The sequence below is a fragment of the Zeus faber genome (genome assembly GCF_960531495.2).
Source record: "Zeus faber genome assembly, chromosome: 10".
Lineage (NCBI taxonomy): Eukaryota > Metazoa > Chordata > Actinopteri > Zeiformes > Zeidae > Zeus > Zeus faber.
The window spans coordinates 20,493,559-20,512,436 of record NC_137199.1 but is presented as its reverse complement, the minus strand read 5'-3'; the positions used below and the strand labels follow the sequence as shown (position 1 = coordinate 20,512,436).

Below are 18,878 nucleotides of genomic sequence, written 5' to 3'. Positions count from 1 at the left end.
TCAATATCCCCGTCTTTTTTTTCTTTATACAAATACTCATTAACTTTGAATATCCTTCAGATGGAAATAAGAAGATTGGATATTAAGGGGTTGATATGAACTTCTTTCTGGAGTCCTACAGATGGCAGTCTATGAACCTGTCCTGAATGAGGCTTTGGCTACTCACCCTGAAGGGCTTGAGTAAATACAATAACAGTACATTATAATAAATAGAAGCAGAATAGCAACAGAGATATTCCATCTCCCTGGTCCTTATTAAATACAGCATTTAATAACCACAGTCAATCCCAAAACTGTAGTTCATGTAACTCTTCAGAGTTCATACTTCATAGAACTTTATGAATCATTCTTATCTATCCACAGTATTGTTATAATAGTTATGTGTACCTATGTGTGGTTGGGTTTCAAATGTGTACATTTCAAAGGCAGATAAAGCCAGGGGGGGCTTCGCAAAACTTGTATCACTGAGAGCCAAGGTACAAACAGATGTTGAGCTCTGGCCTGGGCCAAAGAGATGGAACTGGATACGATTTGCTGAAGAACACCTTAGTTGTGTTCCTATATTATATCTAACAGCTTTCAACTCTAATTTTTTTTTTCTTCCAAGAAACTTTCCTCGCTATCACCCTTCAAATAAAATTCCGTTATCGCTCAATACAGACATTTCGACCATGCAAATAACACCCCCATATTTAATACGTCAATATGTAGATGGATTGCTTGTTATTGAAACGTCAATGAAGGCCGGGCATTTGAAGAGAACATTTTCCGTCATTGACACAATTTTAGGTGAAGAGAAGGTGGAGAAAGCAAACACGAGAAACGGAAACTGGTGTCATCACTTGCTTTTATTGCGCGTTCATATTTAGGCAAAGGCTCATAACTGTCGGCCTATTGCTTGATTTGTGCGGGGGGTGGTGGGCACAGGATTTTCATAGCCTGTTTTGAAAAGTCCGCAGAAGAAGCGGTCACCCCGACGCGCTCCTAAATTCATCCGGGGGTGATACCAATCCACGACGGCCGAAAGGTGGAGCGGAGCAGGTGTCCCTGTCACTCTCGGGACGCGGACATGGAGGTATTTGGGAATGTGCTGATGCCGGCGTGCCGCGGAACACGGGTGGGGCTGCGGTGGGAGATATTGTCACTTCCAAAACACTTTCTCAAGTCACCTGCGATCCAGAGCACGGCGCTTGGAAACCGACGCTAATGACCGCGGGGTTTTCTACGCCGTGATGTGTGAATGACACCGATTTGATCAAGAGACAATTTGAACGAACGCAGAAGTGCAAATCAAAGGATAGCGGAAAAGACAAATAGAAAATACGACGCTTAAGAGCGTCATGTGCATTGCGAGTTATTTATGGATGTGAAAGGCACACCATTGTTGTAAAAGCCTCCCCTTATATTCTATTCTCAACACTTTTTAAAGTCGAATATCTTTCTACATTCTGTGAACCTTTTATATAATGACTTTTGGGAAATTACAGATAAGCGTCAGATGCCCAAATCACTTTTAGGCTCTGTATTCCTCAGCATTTTCCGGTTAAAATTGCCCATGCAGTTGTCCAGTGCATCACCCGCCTAAGGAATAATCACCCAGGCCTCATTCTAACAAACACTGTTTTCAGTATCAACGTGTGATGCAACTTGTGAATTTTCGCTCAGGCAAACTTCCCATGTAAAATATGTCTGATCTGTTTGCACATCTATCAATGTGTGGTTTATTTAGCGTTTTTTCTTCACAAAAAATTGTATAATTTGAGCAGTACTGCCGTTAATTATTTCTGAAACGTGGAAACAGTGTTTGATTGATTTCGGCACCAATGTCCCACTTCATATTTCCCCTCATGCAAACCTCCTGTCCTCTGTCAGTCTCCATCGGTCTGTGAAGCGAATACATTCATTCTTTACCAAATACAGAGAATAAAACAACATACATTGTGATACTGTAGATGGATTATTGCACAACAGGAATTATAGATTAAAAAGGTTCTTCCTATTGGTTTAAAAAAAAAAAAAGACGATTATACGCTGCGGTGAATATTTTGGCCGTTTACGGTATGATAATGCCAGTACCAACATGGTTTGTTAAATCTCTGAATTTAAAAAGGCAATGGAATGTCGATACGTGGGATAATTCTGCCCAACCCAATCTAAATCCTTACTCACTCTGAATGCCCCTTATCCTCTCGTTTGCTTTGCTATACAGTATTCAACTTTCAACTCTCAACATTAGACCCTTTAATGATGAAAGTACAGTCCAAATAAGCAATATATTTACACTTTCTTAACTTTCTGCATTAAACCTTTTTGTCTCCTATAAGACTTGAGTCAGACCAGCGAACATCATGTCATTTCATAACCATCTTCCAGAATCAATGGCCAAAACTAACCTTAATGAGTATACAGTATTTATTTCTCATATAGCGACTGTGGAATTCAGAAGGCAGTTATAACTCAGTTATTAGAAGGCAAAATAAATGATAACACTTGTTTTTATGCGTTATGATGATATCTTTGGTATATTAAACTTGTTTTTGATGTCGGTAAAGTACAGTATAAGGAACAGCTATTTTAATTAGTCAAAATGCTCTTCCTGGAATGATTAAGATGGAATTAACGCTCCATCACTTCCCCATCACGACACCAACATATCATTCATCAGATCGCTGTTAAGGTTAGGTTTCCTTTCATCCCTTATTTTTCCTTTAAAGTTATTCCAATTAGATAGTTTCAACTCCATCAGTATCGTTGTTATCGGTTGGTGGGCGTTGGTGCTGATGTTGGAGTCTCTGCCGCCCTTCATTTTCATTTCCAGGCGACTTCTCCACCAGGCCAGATGATAATAATAATTGGCTACAGGTCGGTGGCGACGCTCCCCCGCTTCACCCGCAGGCTCCCTCCCCAGCCGCGGGGACACGTGTTGTAGGTGCGTGGGCCGGGCGACCTCAGCCCCGAGTCCTCCGACTCCACCGAGGCGTCTGAGTCGGTGAGGGAGCGACTGTTGTAGAGCCTGACGGGGGAGCAGATCCTCTGCGTGGGGGACGAAGGAGACCGGGTCCCCAAAGCCCGCTGCTCGAAGGGGCTGAGGGGAGGTTTGCCGTCGCAGTCGTAGCCGTGGTGGGGCGAAGCGCCCAGGGGCGAGATGGGGAGAGCGTGGCCGCTCAGGGCGCCGGGGGAAGGGCTGTTCTTACGCTTGGCCGCGTTGATGATGTTCTTGGCCAGGAGGCGGTGGTTGGTCTTGGAGTCGGGGTGGCTCACGATCGGGGACATGCAGCGGCTCACCCTGGATGGGGAGACCGGCGAGGTGGCGCTGGGTGGATACTGTGGTTTGGTGGCCGAGGAGGGCTGACTGGTCTGAGGGACAAAGGGCGACGCGCACCTCGAACCCCACGGCGGAGAGAGAGGAGAGGTGGCAGCGAATGCGGGGGAGGGTTTGGAGACAGGGGAGGTGGTCGAAGGTGGTTGTTGCGCGCTGTGGGTGACCATGGGTGACTGGCACCTGGAGCCCCAGGGTGGGGACACGGGGGATATAACAGAGGGCCTGGACCCGTGGAAGGTGGAGGAGGGCTTGCTGGCTGGGAGGGTGGAAGACCAGGCTCCGTGGGTGGGACCCTCTGGGCTGCTGAACCGTCTGGTGAAGCTGGGCGTCCTGGAAGGAGCGGGAGTCCCACTGGGCGTTGGAGTCGGGGACGACTCCTTATTTATCTGTTGGAAAATAACAAATACACTTTAGACAATGAAATACTTATTATTAAGTTGTGTTTCCAAATAGGTGTTGCATGATACATGTTTTTTAAGCCATAAACTGTGCTTCTCTCAATTGCCACAGATCCCAAAAGCCTTCCATCTTCCTCCCCATTTCTCATTTCACAACAATACATTTCCAAATGGATGTCACTGGTGGGCATCCAGTCCCATTGGCATCCAGGTCACTTCTGTGTCGTACCACTGACATGGTGTGCTACACAGGCCTGGATTTAGTATCTCTCTCAGGTTACTGTCATCTGACATTTCCAAGGTGAGTGACCTTTACAGAGATAGGACGCTGCTCTATTTCGGCTTCTCGACCAGGCTTCGTCTCTGGGATGCATGGCTCGCTACTCCAGATGAAAACAAGAATCTGTGTGTTTGGCCAAATAGTTTGGATAAGTATTGAGATAAGATATTTGGATCCCAGAGTTATTTTCTATGTTATTCTTTACATCCTATACTGTAGCTTTGGGTGTCAACATTAAGACATGGCCAGCCAAGCAACCGATCAGATTTTTGCGAGTCGAGCCCCTTACTACTTGAGTCTTCAAACTAAAGCATTTACACAAACACATAGACGCACATGCATGCTGGTACGCAGACACAACTGAATTCCTTGAACAGATATTTCAAAACGGCTAAAATTATCGTCCTCGGTATAAATCAGCCGTCTCAAACTACAGGCCCAGGAGCCACATCCGGCCCGCGAGACAGTTTAATGCGCCCCGCCACATTAACATAAAATGTTGTTAAATCTTGCCCGCAAATTCATAAAAAAGTAATCCACACAAGTAGAAAACCACAACGATGTTTTTAGTATATTTGTTTGTCTATGTTTAGTCGCATTAGTAGGGAAATTAATTTATGCGTTGTACAAAACAAATGGACAGTTTGCTTCTCCCTTAACGTTCAACACCCTCTAGCATAAGACAACCTTGCCGGTGGCCCCCAGGCAGTTCTAGTTTGAGACCCCTGGCTTCAATGTTACACGCTATATAATCGTTTTGATCAATTTCTAATGGCTAGGATGGTTCACTACGTTTTCCAGCAGAAGCACAGAGAAAAGAATCGAGTATATACAGTGAAAAGTGAAATAGAGTTCTATCCAACAGGCTGCCAACAGTCGTGAATTGAATTAGTAAAAGAGTGGAACAGCGGAAGCAGGACATACAGAAAGGAGAAGGAGTTCGAAGGGGATAGTTTGAATAAAGCTTTAATCAGAAAACAAGTGAAACAATCACATGTGAGAAACAGTCAAGGGAGACAGGATTTAAATCAGAAAAAGAAGTGATTTAGGATTCAGTAGGTTCAGAAGGTGAGAGGGTTATTATAAGGATAAAACACAGAAAGAAGCAGGAATAATAATAATATGTCAGCATTTAAAATCCTATTGTTTAGTATTAAAGTCGCTACTTCTCATGATATGTTCCAATGTGAAAGTGCAAAAATACCAGAAGTATTGCTCTATTAATGACATCAGTGGATTACGTATAAACACATGCAATTAGCTCAATCGAAACATCAAGGATCTGGACACAGACCATGTGTTGAGACAGAAATGTTGGAAAGCAGAATACCCTGAAGTGGAAGAAGCGTGAAGTGACTTCTCTTACTGCCACTTTCCTGTCTGTCAGCCCATATTAAATTGCAAAAGATGGCTCATAGAGCAGATGTCAGACCATCTGCTTAAGTACTTCAAGAAGCAGTATTAGATTGATGCCCGAAGACTCAGCAGCGAAAATAACGACAACTGAGAAAGTCATGAAGCTGTTGCTCTTGTCTCTTAAATAATTTAAATCTTCCCGACGAAGGTTCTGAATTTTAAACTATACCGACCCATCCATATAAAAGCCCTCACTTGCTGACATTAGTAAATACAATCCTCAGTGCATTACTTTGCTAAATAAATATGTATGTTTAAAATTAAGGTTTAAAACAAATGGCTCCATTCAGATAGATAGCTTTGATATAAGTTAATATAAGTTGATCTAAGTTACGGACAGTGCTCAGCTCACTTATAAAAATCCCCACTCTAGTATGTACCATTGAAAAAGTGATATTGTGAAACAAGATGTGAATAATATGCAGAAACCAACATAACTGCAGAATTATTACACAGGCACAAAGTAAACAGACAGCAATTAAACAAGATAAAGTGCATTTTTTTGTATTACGTAAACCAGTTCCGCTTTGTAATGGTGCTAATTATGCAATGTCTATTTAAAAAAGCATATTTGATATGATGCCCCGCTTGAAACCCCATCATCTAATAATAGTACATAGAGGGTCTCCAGACCTGGGGTTCAATACCAGCCCTCCGAGCAGAAAATGTGGGTCTTGGTGCCTGAACGTCTGACCGCGGAGAGGACACGCGCTCTGGAGAGATGGCCGACATGGGAGAGGTAATCCTTGGCTTCCCATGGGTGGGTGCCACTCCGCAGTTGGAAGGATAATCCCGGCCCCCTGTAGGGCTGAAAGGATGCTGTGGAGACATGCACTGGGCAGATCTGCGGGGGTCCTGGACACTAAATTGGGATGGTGTGTCGGTGGGCAAGGAAGTCTGTCTGGAGTAGGGCTGGGATGAAACCATAGCCTTCGGAGGTGGCGCTCCTCTTGGTAATAACCCTATGGGATCCCTAATGGGGTTAAGGATGAACAAAGAAGAGTTAATTTGGTATGGCTGGTGCCTTGAGAGGTCCATCTCTATCTTGGTGCAGCCATTCTCCAGAGGGGGAGGCTCTGGGATTGATGCCGGAAGAGGGGGTGCTTTTTGACTTTGCTTCTTTCTTGTTGTTTGTTGGACATGCAAGGTCTGTGTAAGCTGAGCAGACATGTCCGAGTTCTTAGCAATGGCTTTGACCCTACCAGGCATATTGGATGGATACACCCACGATGGTGGCAAAGACATAGTGGGAGAGGGAGACCTAGTCTGTCTTGCATTCTGACTCTCCAACACATATTTCTCCATTCTTGACTGGCGTTTTGCAAATAACGCAGCCCCTTTTCCTGATGCATTAGTAAGTGTTTGCTCAGGTCTGTGCTCTTCCCTTGGACGGGTCCTGGAGCTCTTCAGGCAGGAGGCCCATTCTGGGGCTGTCGCTACCTGGGTTTTCTCTTCCACCTTGGCCTGGAAGTTGGATGCTTCTGCGCCAAGCGCAAGAAGCTCTTCCTCAGACACTGGTTCAGACACAACAGGTTTCTGTCCATGTTTTTTCCTTTGGTCAACTCCCTGAACTAGAGACAGCAGCTCAGGGTTAGGAGCTACGACTGGCTTCTCTTTGAATGTGAACATTGACTTTCTGTTTGCTCGCTTGGCAGCACCCTCCTCAAGAATTCCTGTTTTGATTGGTGTTGTAGATTTCCTCTCTCCAATCGGTTGGGGGATAAATGTAGTAGGCCGAGAAACTACAGGTGGTCCATGATGTGGCATGGGTCGGTCAGGTGGAACATATTGGGGCACAGGGGTAGAGAACTGGGATGCTGTGGAGGACACTTGAGGGGACATAACAGGAGACATTGGAGGGGGATTGGAGTAGGTCGGCAGAGGTTGGTTAGTGAAGGCCGGTAGAGGGGGTGTGGGGTATGAAGGAGGTGGAGGTGGAGGAGAAAATGCCACTGGCTGGGGAGCGGTGAAAGCAGGGAGTGGAGGAGTGGCATAACAAGGAGCAGGGGGGATGTCCATGACTGGACTGGTTGGACTGGCTTCTGTAGGCTGCACAGTTGTTGGGGAGAGAAAAGGCCTGGCGGTTCTATTCATGATAGTCATCTGTTTGGGCATTGGGACAGAGACCTTCTCGGGGCCAGAGAGTGAGCTGTGGCCGCCATTAACAAGCTTTCCTGGAGGAGCTGACTCTTGTTCTACTTGTTCAAAATGGGCTGTGCTGGTATTATCACCCCCGGAGGCAAACCCATCCTTGACTTTTCCCTCCAGCTCACCAAGGTCTCTTGGCTCTTCATTCCTGAACTTTACCTCCTCCTCCAACTCATCCCCCTCATTAACAGGAAGGAAATGTCTCTCCAGGTTGACATTGCCCTCTTTTTGCTCTCCCTCATGGAAATGCTCACTCGGGTCCTCCATAATGTTGCCTACTCTTTGTGTTTTCACAATGGGTGACCAGAGTGGCTTGGTACCACTGTTCCTGCAGTTCAATTCTCTATCCTTTTCTTTATTGCTGCTTTCTGCCCATCTCAGTTTGTTACAAGCTGGAGCGGTCTTGGCATCCTCCGCTTTGTCCTCGCCTGATCCCCCTCCTCCACTTTCAAGTGTGAAAGCGTTGACTCTCTGCTTGCGCCGGTTGAAGAGCTGGACGCCTCTGGAGTTGGAGTTTGAGGGGATGGTGAGCTGAGCCGCAATAATCTGACTCCTGACGCGAGCCTCCTTCAGCTCCTTCTCTGATAGACTGGCACTCCTGGTGAGACCTAAAAAAAAACGACATAAAAAACAGGGGATTGCTTCATGAGTGGCAGAAGTACTAGATACAATTTAGAACATCAAAACCAGGGTCACTTGGAATCAAACTGATCATTTCATATTGTTTCAAAAGAGGAAATGCTGCCTAAACAGGGAATGCATGATACATATTTTGTCTAGTAAAAGCAGTTTTCCAAAGGTAGGTCACACAAACACAAACAAGGACAACATCTTAACTAGTCTTGGGAGAACTGTGCTGTTTATAAAACCCACATAATCGTCTCTGCACCATATGGTTTTGATTGTTCCTCACTGTACCGATGAGGCGAAAAAGAAGACAGCTTGGTGGGATGTTTCATTCGGTCGACCAGAGTTAAAGGGGAAAACGTTGACTGCCAGACTGCACCAAAGACAGTTTTCAAATAAACAGTTTTAGCAGAAAAGACAAGAAAAGCTTATTTACTGCACTTGCATAAACACGAGTCGCTGGGCTCATGGCTGCTGTTGGCTATATAAAAATGTTATCTTAGTTGCGTAATTAATCACCTTTGCCGTTGAGTTTATTATTTTAAAGGCAGCACATTTTGGTTGAAAATGACTGTAGTAATTGTGCGGGCTGAAGGGCTCCATTTCAGTCTGCACAACTATTTCCTCTGCCATCTGCAGTAGTCCCTCCCTGAGCATTCCTAGACTGCTGTGAAAATTCCCTGCTTTAGCTTCCAACATGCCTTTGGTTTCTTACTTTAGTCGACTTATTTGAGGCTGCAATTAAAAGCGCTCAATAATTAACCATGCACTGAGACTTGACATGCTTCCTGAAAGTTCAGTCTTGTGAATCCTCTCGACAAACTCATTAGGCAATTCTTGGCGCTCCCAATCTGTTTGGTGTCCAAATCGTGTTTAAAATAGATATTTCATATACCTAATGTATAGCTTTAGGTTGGGACTTAAGAAGCATAAGAATATAGAATCATGAAATAAATATTATATAATATAAGTAAATCCTTTGCCAAACTTTTGTGGATCATATTTGAGTGTCCGTGTCTATCTCTCACCCATTTCTGACCTAATGAACCCAGACAGGAGTCTCTTTTAGAGCTGTATATTACATTCCACACAAAATTAGGGGGAAAAAAAACCTGCAGATTTTCTTGGCACAATTTCTTACATTAAGCTTGGATAGCCACTGCTCCATCCAAAATAGGGATAACGTGCATCTGTCTTTGGTTGTAGAGACAAAATCTTGAGAAGTGCCCTTCCAAATTTAAAAAAAAAAAGTTAATAGTAGTTAAATCCCCCAGTTACAGAGGCTTTGCTTTCCCATATTTAAATTGTGCCATGATCGCCATATCCATAATACAATCCAGGAATTATCATCCTTTTTAATCAAGATGTCTTGTCTACAAGGAAATACAACAATGTAAATATTGACCATAAAAATGCTTCCAACACATGCAGCATATTTCTCCCGGATTCTGCTGACCTCTGTAAATAAAGGGAACAATGCAGCAGATAAGAGATGCTGCTACCCGTCTCAGCCATGGGGGGATCCAGGGGACTACCAACATAAATTACAGTATGGACACTGTATTGGACTATATTCGAGGAAAGAACCATGGTGGTCATGTATAAACCCAATGAAAGTGTTTCACTGGTTATTTTGGCATTGTAATGTATGCAGCCAGAGCAGAACTCGGTTGATCTCCAAGTGCTTCTTGGGAATAACACTCGTGAAATCTCATCAGCGAGCTGTGTTTACTGTAACCCCCTACTGCTGGTGGATGCCAGATGGCTTATTAAGTAACACACCGGTACAAATTCCAACAGTGATTAATATCACGCATGGGACTGTGAGAAGAGAGCCTTGTAGAGCACAGCTCTTCTAAATATTATCGTGATCCAACTTTAAGCTCAAAGTTTAAAACCTGTATTTAATCTGCACAGCATTAAATACAAAGAGGAATATGTGAATCGAGTGGGATAAGAAGCCTCCATCCTCCCCATATGAACAAAACATAAATAAGGATAGAATATATTTTTTTTTAACATATGATTTTAGAATATACTAAGTCTTCTTATTGCTGTTTATCATTAAAAAAAAATACATCTTAAAGTGATCAAACCGTCGCTTGAACCTTTGATTCATAACTAAAAGTTTGTTGTTCTTACCTTCATAGAACGCAAAGCAGTACTAAATTCAGAGTTGGATTCAGAGCAGAAGCACTGCACATCCACTAGCTTTTCCAATTCGGCTGCATCTGGTGCACTCACACCCCCTTTCTGCCTTTTCTGTGGCTGGGGAGCAGATCGTATTTCTGTTCCCGGCAAACCCTGCATGCGCGGGCCACAGCGCTGATCCCCAGCCCAACTTGGTCAGCAGGGAAGGGAGGGTGGAGGGATGGTGGTATTTCACTGATGGGGAGGGTGGGAGTTTCACTTTTGAACACACTTCAAGTTCAACAGTAACTGGAGACAGAAGTCACGGACGTTTTTCAGCTTGGGACTGCTCTTTGCGTCCATAGACCTGAAGGTGCACAATCAATAGCGAAATATCCAAGATGCTCTGGGTTGAACACGTTGCCCTCCAAAACGTTTGCCCCCGGTGAACCTGAGAGCTGGGAGCCGCGACCCGGAAGGCAAAACCAGGAATTTCCTGTCCTCCAGTGGAGACACCACTCAGCTCTTACGATACAAAACACTCTCTCTGCCGCCTCCTCCCTTCTTGCCCCTGACTTTTTGTGAGCCTCGTTCTCCGCCGTCCTTTCTGTTCCCATCGCCGTCACCTCGGCCCGGCCCCGGAGTCGCTGCCGCCATTCTGAACGAGTCCAGATGGGAAACGCCCTCAAAGGGTGAATTCTAGGCCCCCGCATTTGTATATCAAAGGTCAGATTACGCTGTCGGATGTTATCTTTTTGCCGGGTGACGGCGGCGGGGTTGAGCGGGATGACAGCGCCGGCCGCCGGGGGTGATTTGTGTAGCGGCACGGAAAGAAGGGGGATTAACAGAGGTCCTGGCGGTCTTAGCGGACTGAATGTGACCTAACCCCTCACCGAATCCCCAGGGCAAAATTAAATACTCAGATAGAAGTAAAATTGCTACTCACGGCGCTACCTACGACAGGCTGGCTTTCTCTGTCTGTCTGTGAATGAAAGTCCCTGTAAAGTGGATTCAGGGATTTGTTTCGAAACACATTATGCATGTTAGAAAGTAATTGCTGATGTGTCAGTCAATGTGAAAAACTGAACAATGTACGACTGAATTGTGGAGTTAGAGCATTAAACTGTTTCTCCCCATTCTTGTGGTTGGGGCTAAATCATGACTCGATGACGTGGATCGGTCATACTCGGCTTATCCACTCCCCCAACACTCTATAAATACCGGGTCAGGATCGGAGGATCAGTGGTGAAATAAGATGAGCTACAGCCTGGAGTTTGGGAGAAAACGCTGTTTTGGGAATAAACACCTGGAGTAAAAGGCATCTTCAAAGAAAATAATCGTCCCCGTGGTTTGACTGCGGGGGGTTTGGTTACGTTAGCATTAGCTGCATGCTAGCATTAGCTGCATGCTAGCAGGCCGCGGAGCCCCGGCCTGGCCCGCAGAGGAGACAGCAGGGGGCACCGGAGAGCGGGGACTCCCTCAGCGAGACAGTAAACGTTGATATATTATAAAACGGTTGGTGCGATTGGCCATGGTTTCAGAGGACACGCCCCCAGCGTCTCACAACAGAGGGAACTGCCTTTTTTTCATGATTTTTAAAACCTAATGTTATATACTTGACGATTTTTTTTAATCAGTCAAATTTAGCTGGGTGGTTAATAACACTTTGTTCTCGGGGGTGACTACTCTCACATACCTAGAAACATCTCCACACTTCGTTTTAGCGCTGTGCCAGCGCTGGAGAAAGGTGTGGCTCAACCCACTGTCAATCTGGCATAGGTAAAAGGACACTCCATCTTGTTTGTATTTTTTAAACCAATCACAATCGTCTCGGGCGGCGCTAAGCCCAGGATTCAGCGACAGTGTCCTTTCAAAATTGCGTCGGGTGGGAACTTGTTTTGGTGGAACCTTTGCACATGGGGAGGCGAGCCCTGGCATTAAAATGGCTAAATCCCTGCAAAAGAAATGCCACAAAAGACAGTAAAAGAAGTATGTCGACTATGTGATACGACTTTTACTAGTAAGAAAGAAAAACATAACTTCATCATCGGTGACCTAGTCTGCATAGCCAGACCTATCACCACTCTTCAACACACACTTTTTGCGCTGGGGTTGTTGTTTCACGTAGCGACGGCGACTTTGAAAATGGTAACACGCAGATAGCGGAAGGGGAGAAGAATGCCAACTGAAATAGTCGCCTAGTGGCAGGCTTTATACCAACAACCTACATCCGGTGAGTCAGACTATGGTGTGACAAACTCAGAACACATACTGTATTTATTATTGCTTTACAGGGACTTTAAGGTCAATTCAAAACAGTGACCTTAAGATCTATTTGTTTTCTTCGCTGGAAAGAAATGATTAGCAGTCCCTTGCCGGGTGGGAGGGGAGCTGGTACTTAAGCTTTAGATCCATATCAGCGCCTTGACTGCCTGTAACAACTCCTTTATGGCCCTGAGCGTTCTGTTATGCTTCCTAACAGCACAATGTCTCAATGTTTCTTTGATGGCTCCATGTGTTCTGACAGTGTTTCCACAGCCCAGAGGTAATTATCTTGCCCGTTCTTACATTGTTTCACTGTTTGTTCATTTTAGAGCATAACCGCACTTTGTCATTTGTTGCTTTTTAACTCCTCCTGTCTCCTACTTATTTGGAGAGCTGACAGCTGTGAAAGTACAAGGGAGGGTCTAAAGACTTGATCATGGATTCTTTCCGAACAGCTTTTCCCACAAGTTAGACCCGTTTCTGTCAGTGGCTGAGTAAAATGTTGACATTGCCCTGAATGTCTGGTGCGTGATTGGATATCCATCACAGTTGGGGCAAGCCTGTATTTTTTAGGCACGGAAACAGATGTTTCATAAAGCATTTTGCTGTCTGAAGTTGGACTGACTAAGTAAGCCCCAAAGTCTGTTTTCTATATTTGCTACCCACTAATTTTTTTTATCATTTATTTTGTACAAATACTACTTTGGTGAACGGTAAACAACTATATACTTTAGCTGAATTCACATAGACATAAGCAGTGGTGAAAACAGCACTCTGGAAGTATGATACAGACTCTTCCATGTGTTTAAAACCTTGAAATCAAACAGCCATGATGAAGAAACAACAAGAAGAAACACAATAGACTTACTTGTTTTGCTCATCTGGTTGGTGTTTGGGCAAAGGGTTGGTTGCTCCTTCTTCTCCCACGATGCATCGCTGTCCATGTTGGGGGTATCCACATCCTGCAGTGGCTGGAAAGACCTTCCAACCCTACCTGGACTCCAGCTCACCCCTCTCCTTAACGACACTTGCCCCGTTTCCATATTTTCCCTCAGCCTAGCACCTCTGCTGCCAGAGGAAGGACAGGGAGCTGCAGAGCTGCAGAGCTTTGTTTCCGGACACTTCAGTCTGTTTTCCAGAGCAGACCAAGCCCCTTCTGCCCTTCTCCCTTCTCCAACGTAACAATCCTGCAGTGTGCTCGGAGATTTGGATCTTTGCTCACAGGAGGTGAATGCGCTGGGAAGTACCGGAAAGCGCAAGTACGATAAGAAGAAGCGTAGATTATCATTCCAGGTCGGTGCTTCCGCTCATGCTTCGACTTTCATCAGTAATCCCCCAAAATGGTCCGGTCCTGTAGCTGCGCTTGAAAGTTGTGGAATGAAGTGCACTCTTACTTGCTTGTTCACACTGTATTATTCACAATCTAACAGGACCTCCCAGGAGAGGCAGCTCCAAAGCATTCTGGAAGAGTTCCCATGGACGATTGCCAAGAAAATTTCAAAACAGGGATGTGCTCTGTTGCAAATCCAGTGAAGGAGGCTGAGAAACTGTCCACTCCTCTCTCTCTCTTTCTGTCTACTTCTCTCTCCTTTGCTCTAATGCCGTTTCTCTTCTTCTGTTGTTCTATTTGACCAAATCATGCCTTCCCAATGGAATTTCAGTAATGATATAGACTGTGTATGGTATAGGTGGATGTGGGGTCAGTCCAAAAGGTTGTTGGCGCTCAAAATTCCAAAAGCTGCCTCTGTGACTTAGTCATTAATGATTTACTTGTCATAAAGGATTGTGCTTTTATATATATATATGTCAGTAACAGTGCTTGTGGAAAGAATATTCAATATATTTCCCAGCCTTCTGTTGATATTATCATTATAGAACTCAGGTATTTGCATGAGATGGTTGATTTTATGTCTGTGTGATGGTAAGACAGGTCTACAGCCCTGTTGTGAGATACATCAGTCCATCAAAGCCAGACGAGAAACCAAATTACAGGCTACAGAAAACAGGATGGCAAAAGAAAGAAAAGGGATTTTGAACGATCAAAAGATCCGCAGGTTATGTGCAGGGTTGTTTTTTTCCGATGTCCTTTCCGCAGCCACCTGCAAAACAAGAAAAATTGTCTGGTTTTAGAACAAAGTTGGTGAAATCTTATTTTTCACTGAAATGTACAGTATCTACCAAGAAACATCCATTTACTATGTATACCCACACCTAGATATATTATTATTATTATTATTATTATTAATTAATGTATTTGTTTATTTTTGTGTTTATTTATTTATTTATTATCACTATTATTATCAAGTGTGAGTTCAATTTTATTTATCAAAAAGAAACAATTGGACTCCAACGAAACGCTTAAATTATGTGTTTCCTCTCGGTAATTTACACAATAAAAAAGAAGGTTTAAGCAATTATAAAGAAAATGTAAATGTAAAAATTGTGCAGTAAGCTAAACATAATAGTAAGGTAAGCAACAAAAAAAAAAAGATAAAAATCCTGATTATTATGACAAAGACAGCCCCTTTTAAAGACAGTGGGTTTTTTTGCTTCCAAGTTTTTGTCCTCAGACTGTGCGGTTAGCCTTCCCACAGTCCACTGCAGGCAGACTTGAGGGTGGAGAAGGAAATAAGGAGCCGCCATCAAAACAGACCAAACGTGATAAACTCCGTGTTCTGTTCAGCCGAGGAAGGAAGGTCGCAAATCATTAAGTGATAGATGTCGGAAATCTCCCCTAAACCTGCCAAAAAATTTGCTCCGTCTCCTCCTCGGGGCCTTGGAATGTTATTCGATGCCTTCGAGGCCTGACAAGAGGTATGTGGATTAAAGATTCCTTGGCTGTGTAGTTATGGAGATAAATATAGAGATTTGAACCGTGTGCTTCCTGGAGCAGCATGCGCTGTGTCTCTAACTTCCCGGGCATTCAGGAATTTTATTAGATGAAGAGGATCCAGTTTCTCCCGCATCGAAAGTCATTAAGGCACGCTCAGATTGCTCAGAACGATAAAATAGTGTTTGTGCGTCCTCGTCCTTGATCGGACTTGTTTCCCCTTGGTGCTGATCGGGGTTCTATTTGTTGTGCCAGTGACTCACCACTGAAATGTTTAAGAGAGGGAGGGTTCTGCGGAGAACTATGAAAAACAAACCCGGCCATTAGTTTTAAATGCTTTTTTTGCTTCCCCAGATTCTTCGGAGGCACAGCTACCGCAACCGCATTCGTCTTGTTTTCAAGGTGTAAAAGCGCCATAAACTCTCGAGGCTCGAGTCTCCCGAGGTATCAACTTTACATAGGCACTTAGACAGCACGACATTTGAAGGGAATGTAGAGCACTGCTGCCGTGACCCGAAGCAACCCCGAATTTGGGTTAATCCTTCCAAACAAACACTACAACCACCCCAGCACCCACCCAGTCCACGGCAACACCCTCCGGGATTTAGCCCGCTGGTGCGATCGCGTCAGATGAGAAGGGATGAAGGTCCAGTTTCAGAAGGTCCAACTCCCCCAGATGTGTGCTTAATAGACACGTTAGCACCAATATGGATCTCATTTGGATGGACCTCTTACTTGCCATGAAGCTTTCAACTTCTCTACAGTTGTTTGAAAATATTTTATTTTTAAGTTGAATTGATCGTTTCATTGTTGACGTCCCTCATGTTGCCAAGTTTAGTAAGAGGAGTTCACACGCGTATGGTACTCTGCTCTGATCATCCTCTTTCATCTCTTTTCTGCAAATATTTACCGATTGCGAGACAAAGAACATGTGCAGGGGCAGAAAAAAAGCCGCCTCGAATCTCAAAAACAAAGCAGGGGCCAATGAAGACGGCATTTGCTGAAGTTTATTTCTTTCGTCGCTCCTTCAGTGTTCAGTATTGGTCTCATTGTTCTTTGTTTGCAGCTGCGAGTCGTCTTATCTTCGTGTCATACCTGAGATCTGAAGTCATCTTCTATGTCTGCGCTACCTCCCAACCCCACCCACAATTACGTTGGACTTCAAACACTGGGTTACTGTACCAACCTGTGTCACGCCCGCCCCCGCACAATGTTTTCCCGTGGCACCCGTTGACCCTCATGATATCACTTACAGACGGTGCTTGGGCGTATAATCACAGAGTTCCTGTACACCGTCAAACCCCTTCTCCATGGTCAACATCTAGCCCCAGGCCCGGTCTGTGTCGATGTGCAGACGTGTTAAAAAGAAGGAAGGGTTGCATGTGTACACCTGTGTCAACAGAGGTCACATCAAACCAGGGGAGTTACTGTTAAATTCCACATGTGCTCTGTTCGCGTCCACCATCATCGGCCGCCCCGCGTCTCCATGTGGCGAGGAATGCGGGATGTGTGGAAGTCAGGTGGGTGCGCATTCCACTCGGGATTTCAAGTGTATCGGTTGCAGAGGCCGTAATGAGGCGTCTGGACAGACATTGACTGACAAGGCTTTATGACGGGCCCTAAGGACGCAGCCTTTATGTGTCTGTAATCTCTCGTCTTGGCTTTGATCCCTTACAGTTGGACAGGCAAAAACCATTTGGGCTTCAATTCTAAAGGCTTTAACACGACCCCCCCTCCCCAACCATCTCATTGAGACAAAGGACCATTCAAGGGCTGTCTCAGCACTCCTAAATAATTTTGGCGTTTCATAAGTCCTGAGGAGGCCGTTGCAGTCGGCGTGCCTCGGCTTGTGCCGCTTGATGACTGACATCCAAAACGCCATCAGTCACAGGCTCCAATGAACGTCAGACATGTCTTGCTTTCAATTTCCCTTTTTTTCGCTGATGTAAAACAGAAAGACCTTTACGGTTCTGAAGCGGACAGAGCGTTTTTCATTCAGAGGTGCAAGGTGGAGAGCCTCACGGATGAGAGGTAAATATCTTAAACGCGTAGGGAAAACTCAATTTCCAAGAGTGGGGAACCTTTGCCAACTTCTCGCAACTCTTCAAAAGTGTAATCCTTGCGAGGCTTTTGCATTAAATGAGGAGCCCAGGTGCAAACAAATGACTTACTGATAGATTGAGTTGCAACATCGATATTCTCTTTGCAATAAACTACTTCACAAAGCACCTCGAGTGACACTAAAAGTAACAGCGGCATCAATGACTAATTTATACAGTGACATATGGCCGAGGGGAAAAAAAAAAAAAAACTACTTTCATCCCCTGCTAAAAGCTGTTAATGGGCTTCACCTGGTGCGTTAACAGGAAGCAATTACTTATAGATGTAAGTCAATACAAGTCTCCAGCCAGGTCCCTCACTGGATATTCCCCTCTAATGTTACACGCCGTTTTCAAGAACCGTAGCAGGGTTACACGGCGGGCTCTGAGCGGTCAGAACAATAGGCTAAGCTATCGGTGACCGCAGCACCGACGTACGTAGCGCCGTCCACCCCCGTCTGCAAGGCTGCAGCCTTCCACAGGGGGAGGGAAAAAAAAAAAACAACGGCAACAGATGTTTGTCATCTCCGACAAAGGGCTTTCTCTTTCAAAGATTCCCCCGCTGCACTTCCGTCTCACTCCGATGCACTCCCTCCCGGGCTCCCTTCAAAACAAAAGATAATTTTCTTACCCCGCGGAAGATAAAGGTAATTGAGCGCAGGTGACTCCCCCTCTGAAGTTTGGCGGGCGAGCCGAGAGCCTGACATGACGTCGGTCACATGCGCTGAACTTCCACCGCTCTCCGGTTCTGGAGTGCGTGCCGCTCACCTGTGGCTCTGGGGCTGTGCGAGGCGGCCGCCGTGAACTGCCACTTTTCACTTCTCCTCCAGACTGCACGCACACCTCCCCTTACCTCTCTTCCCTGAGTGCAGTTGTCCCCCTCCCTCCCTCTCCCTCTCCCTCTCACTCTCTGTCTCTCTCTCTCTCTCTCTCTCTGCCTGTCTCTTTCTTTCTCGCTCTCTCCCTCAATTGAAGCAGACATAGGGGAGGAGGGGAGGGGAAGGGGAAGGGGAAGGGGGCTAGCTGCTGCAGTTGGAACACAGAAGGTTCTTTGTCTGGGACCTTTTTTCATATGGTTTCCTTCAAGCTTGCATACTGAACACATTATGCCATGATATATTTTCATATTCATCGCAGGGATGGGGGTGGCGCGGGGGGCTTCTGGGGTGGGGGGTACTCTGTTCTCTCCCCCCCCCCCCCCGTTTTTCTACCATGACCCAGTTTCCCACCATGCGCACGCGGAGAAAGTCAAAGGATAAGTCGAAACGCGTTCGAAAGCCGCCGAGAGCCGAGACCGCAGCGCGCGCGCTTATGCGATGCAGAATCATTGGAATAAAAATGTCAATCTTGAAAGAGCTCCCCG

General features: G+C 45.3%; 1 protein-coding gene across 1 annotated transcript; it reads right to left on the bottom strand.

Moving 5' to 3' along the window:
- Window positions 1-837: 837 nt before the first annotated feature.
- On the bottom strand, window positions 838-18,333 carry synpo (synaptopodin). Its single transcript, XM_080007941.1, has 4 exons — window positions 18,147-18,333; window positions 13,455-14,685; window positions 6,050-8,172; window positions 838-3,708 (listed from the first exon to the last, which is right to left on the bottom strand). Exons 2-4 carry the CDS (start codon window positions 13,627-13,629, stop codon window positions 2,857-2,859), a joined length of 3,150 nt encoding a protein of 1,049 aa, XP_079864067.1. The 5' UTR covers window positions 13,630-14,685; window positions 18,147-18,333; the 3' UTR covers window positions 838-2,856.
- Window positions 18,334-18,878: the final 545 nt, after the last annotated feature.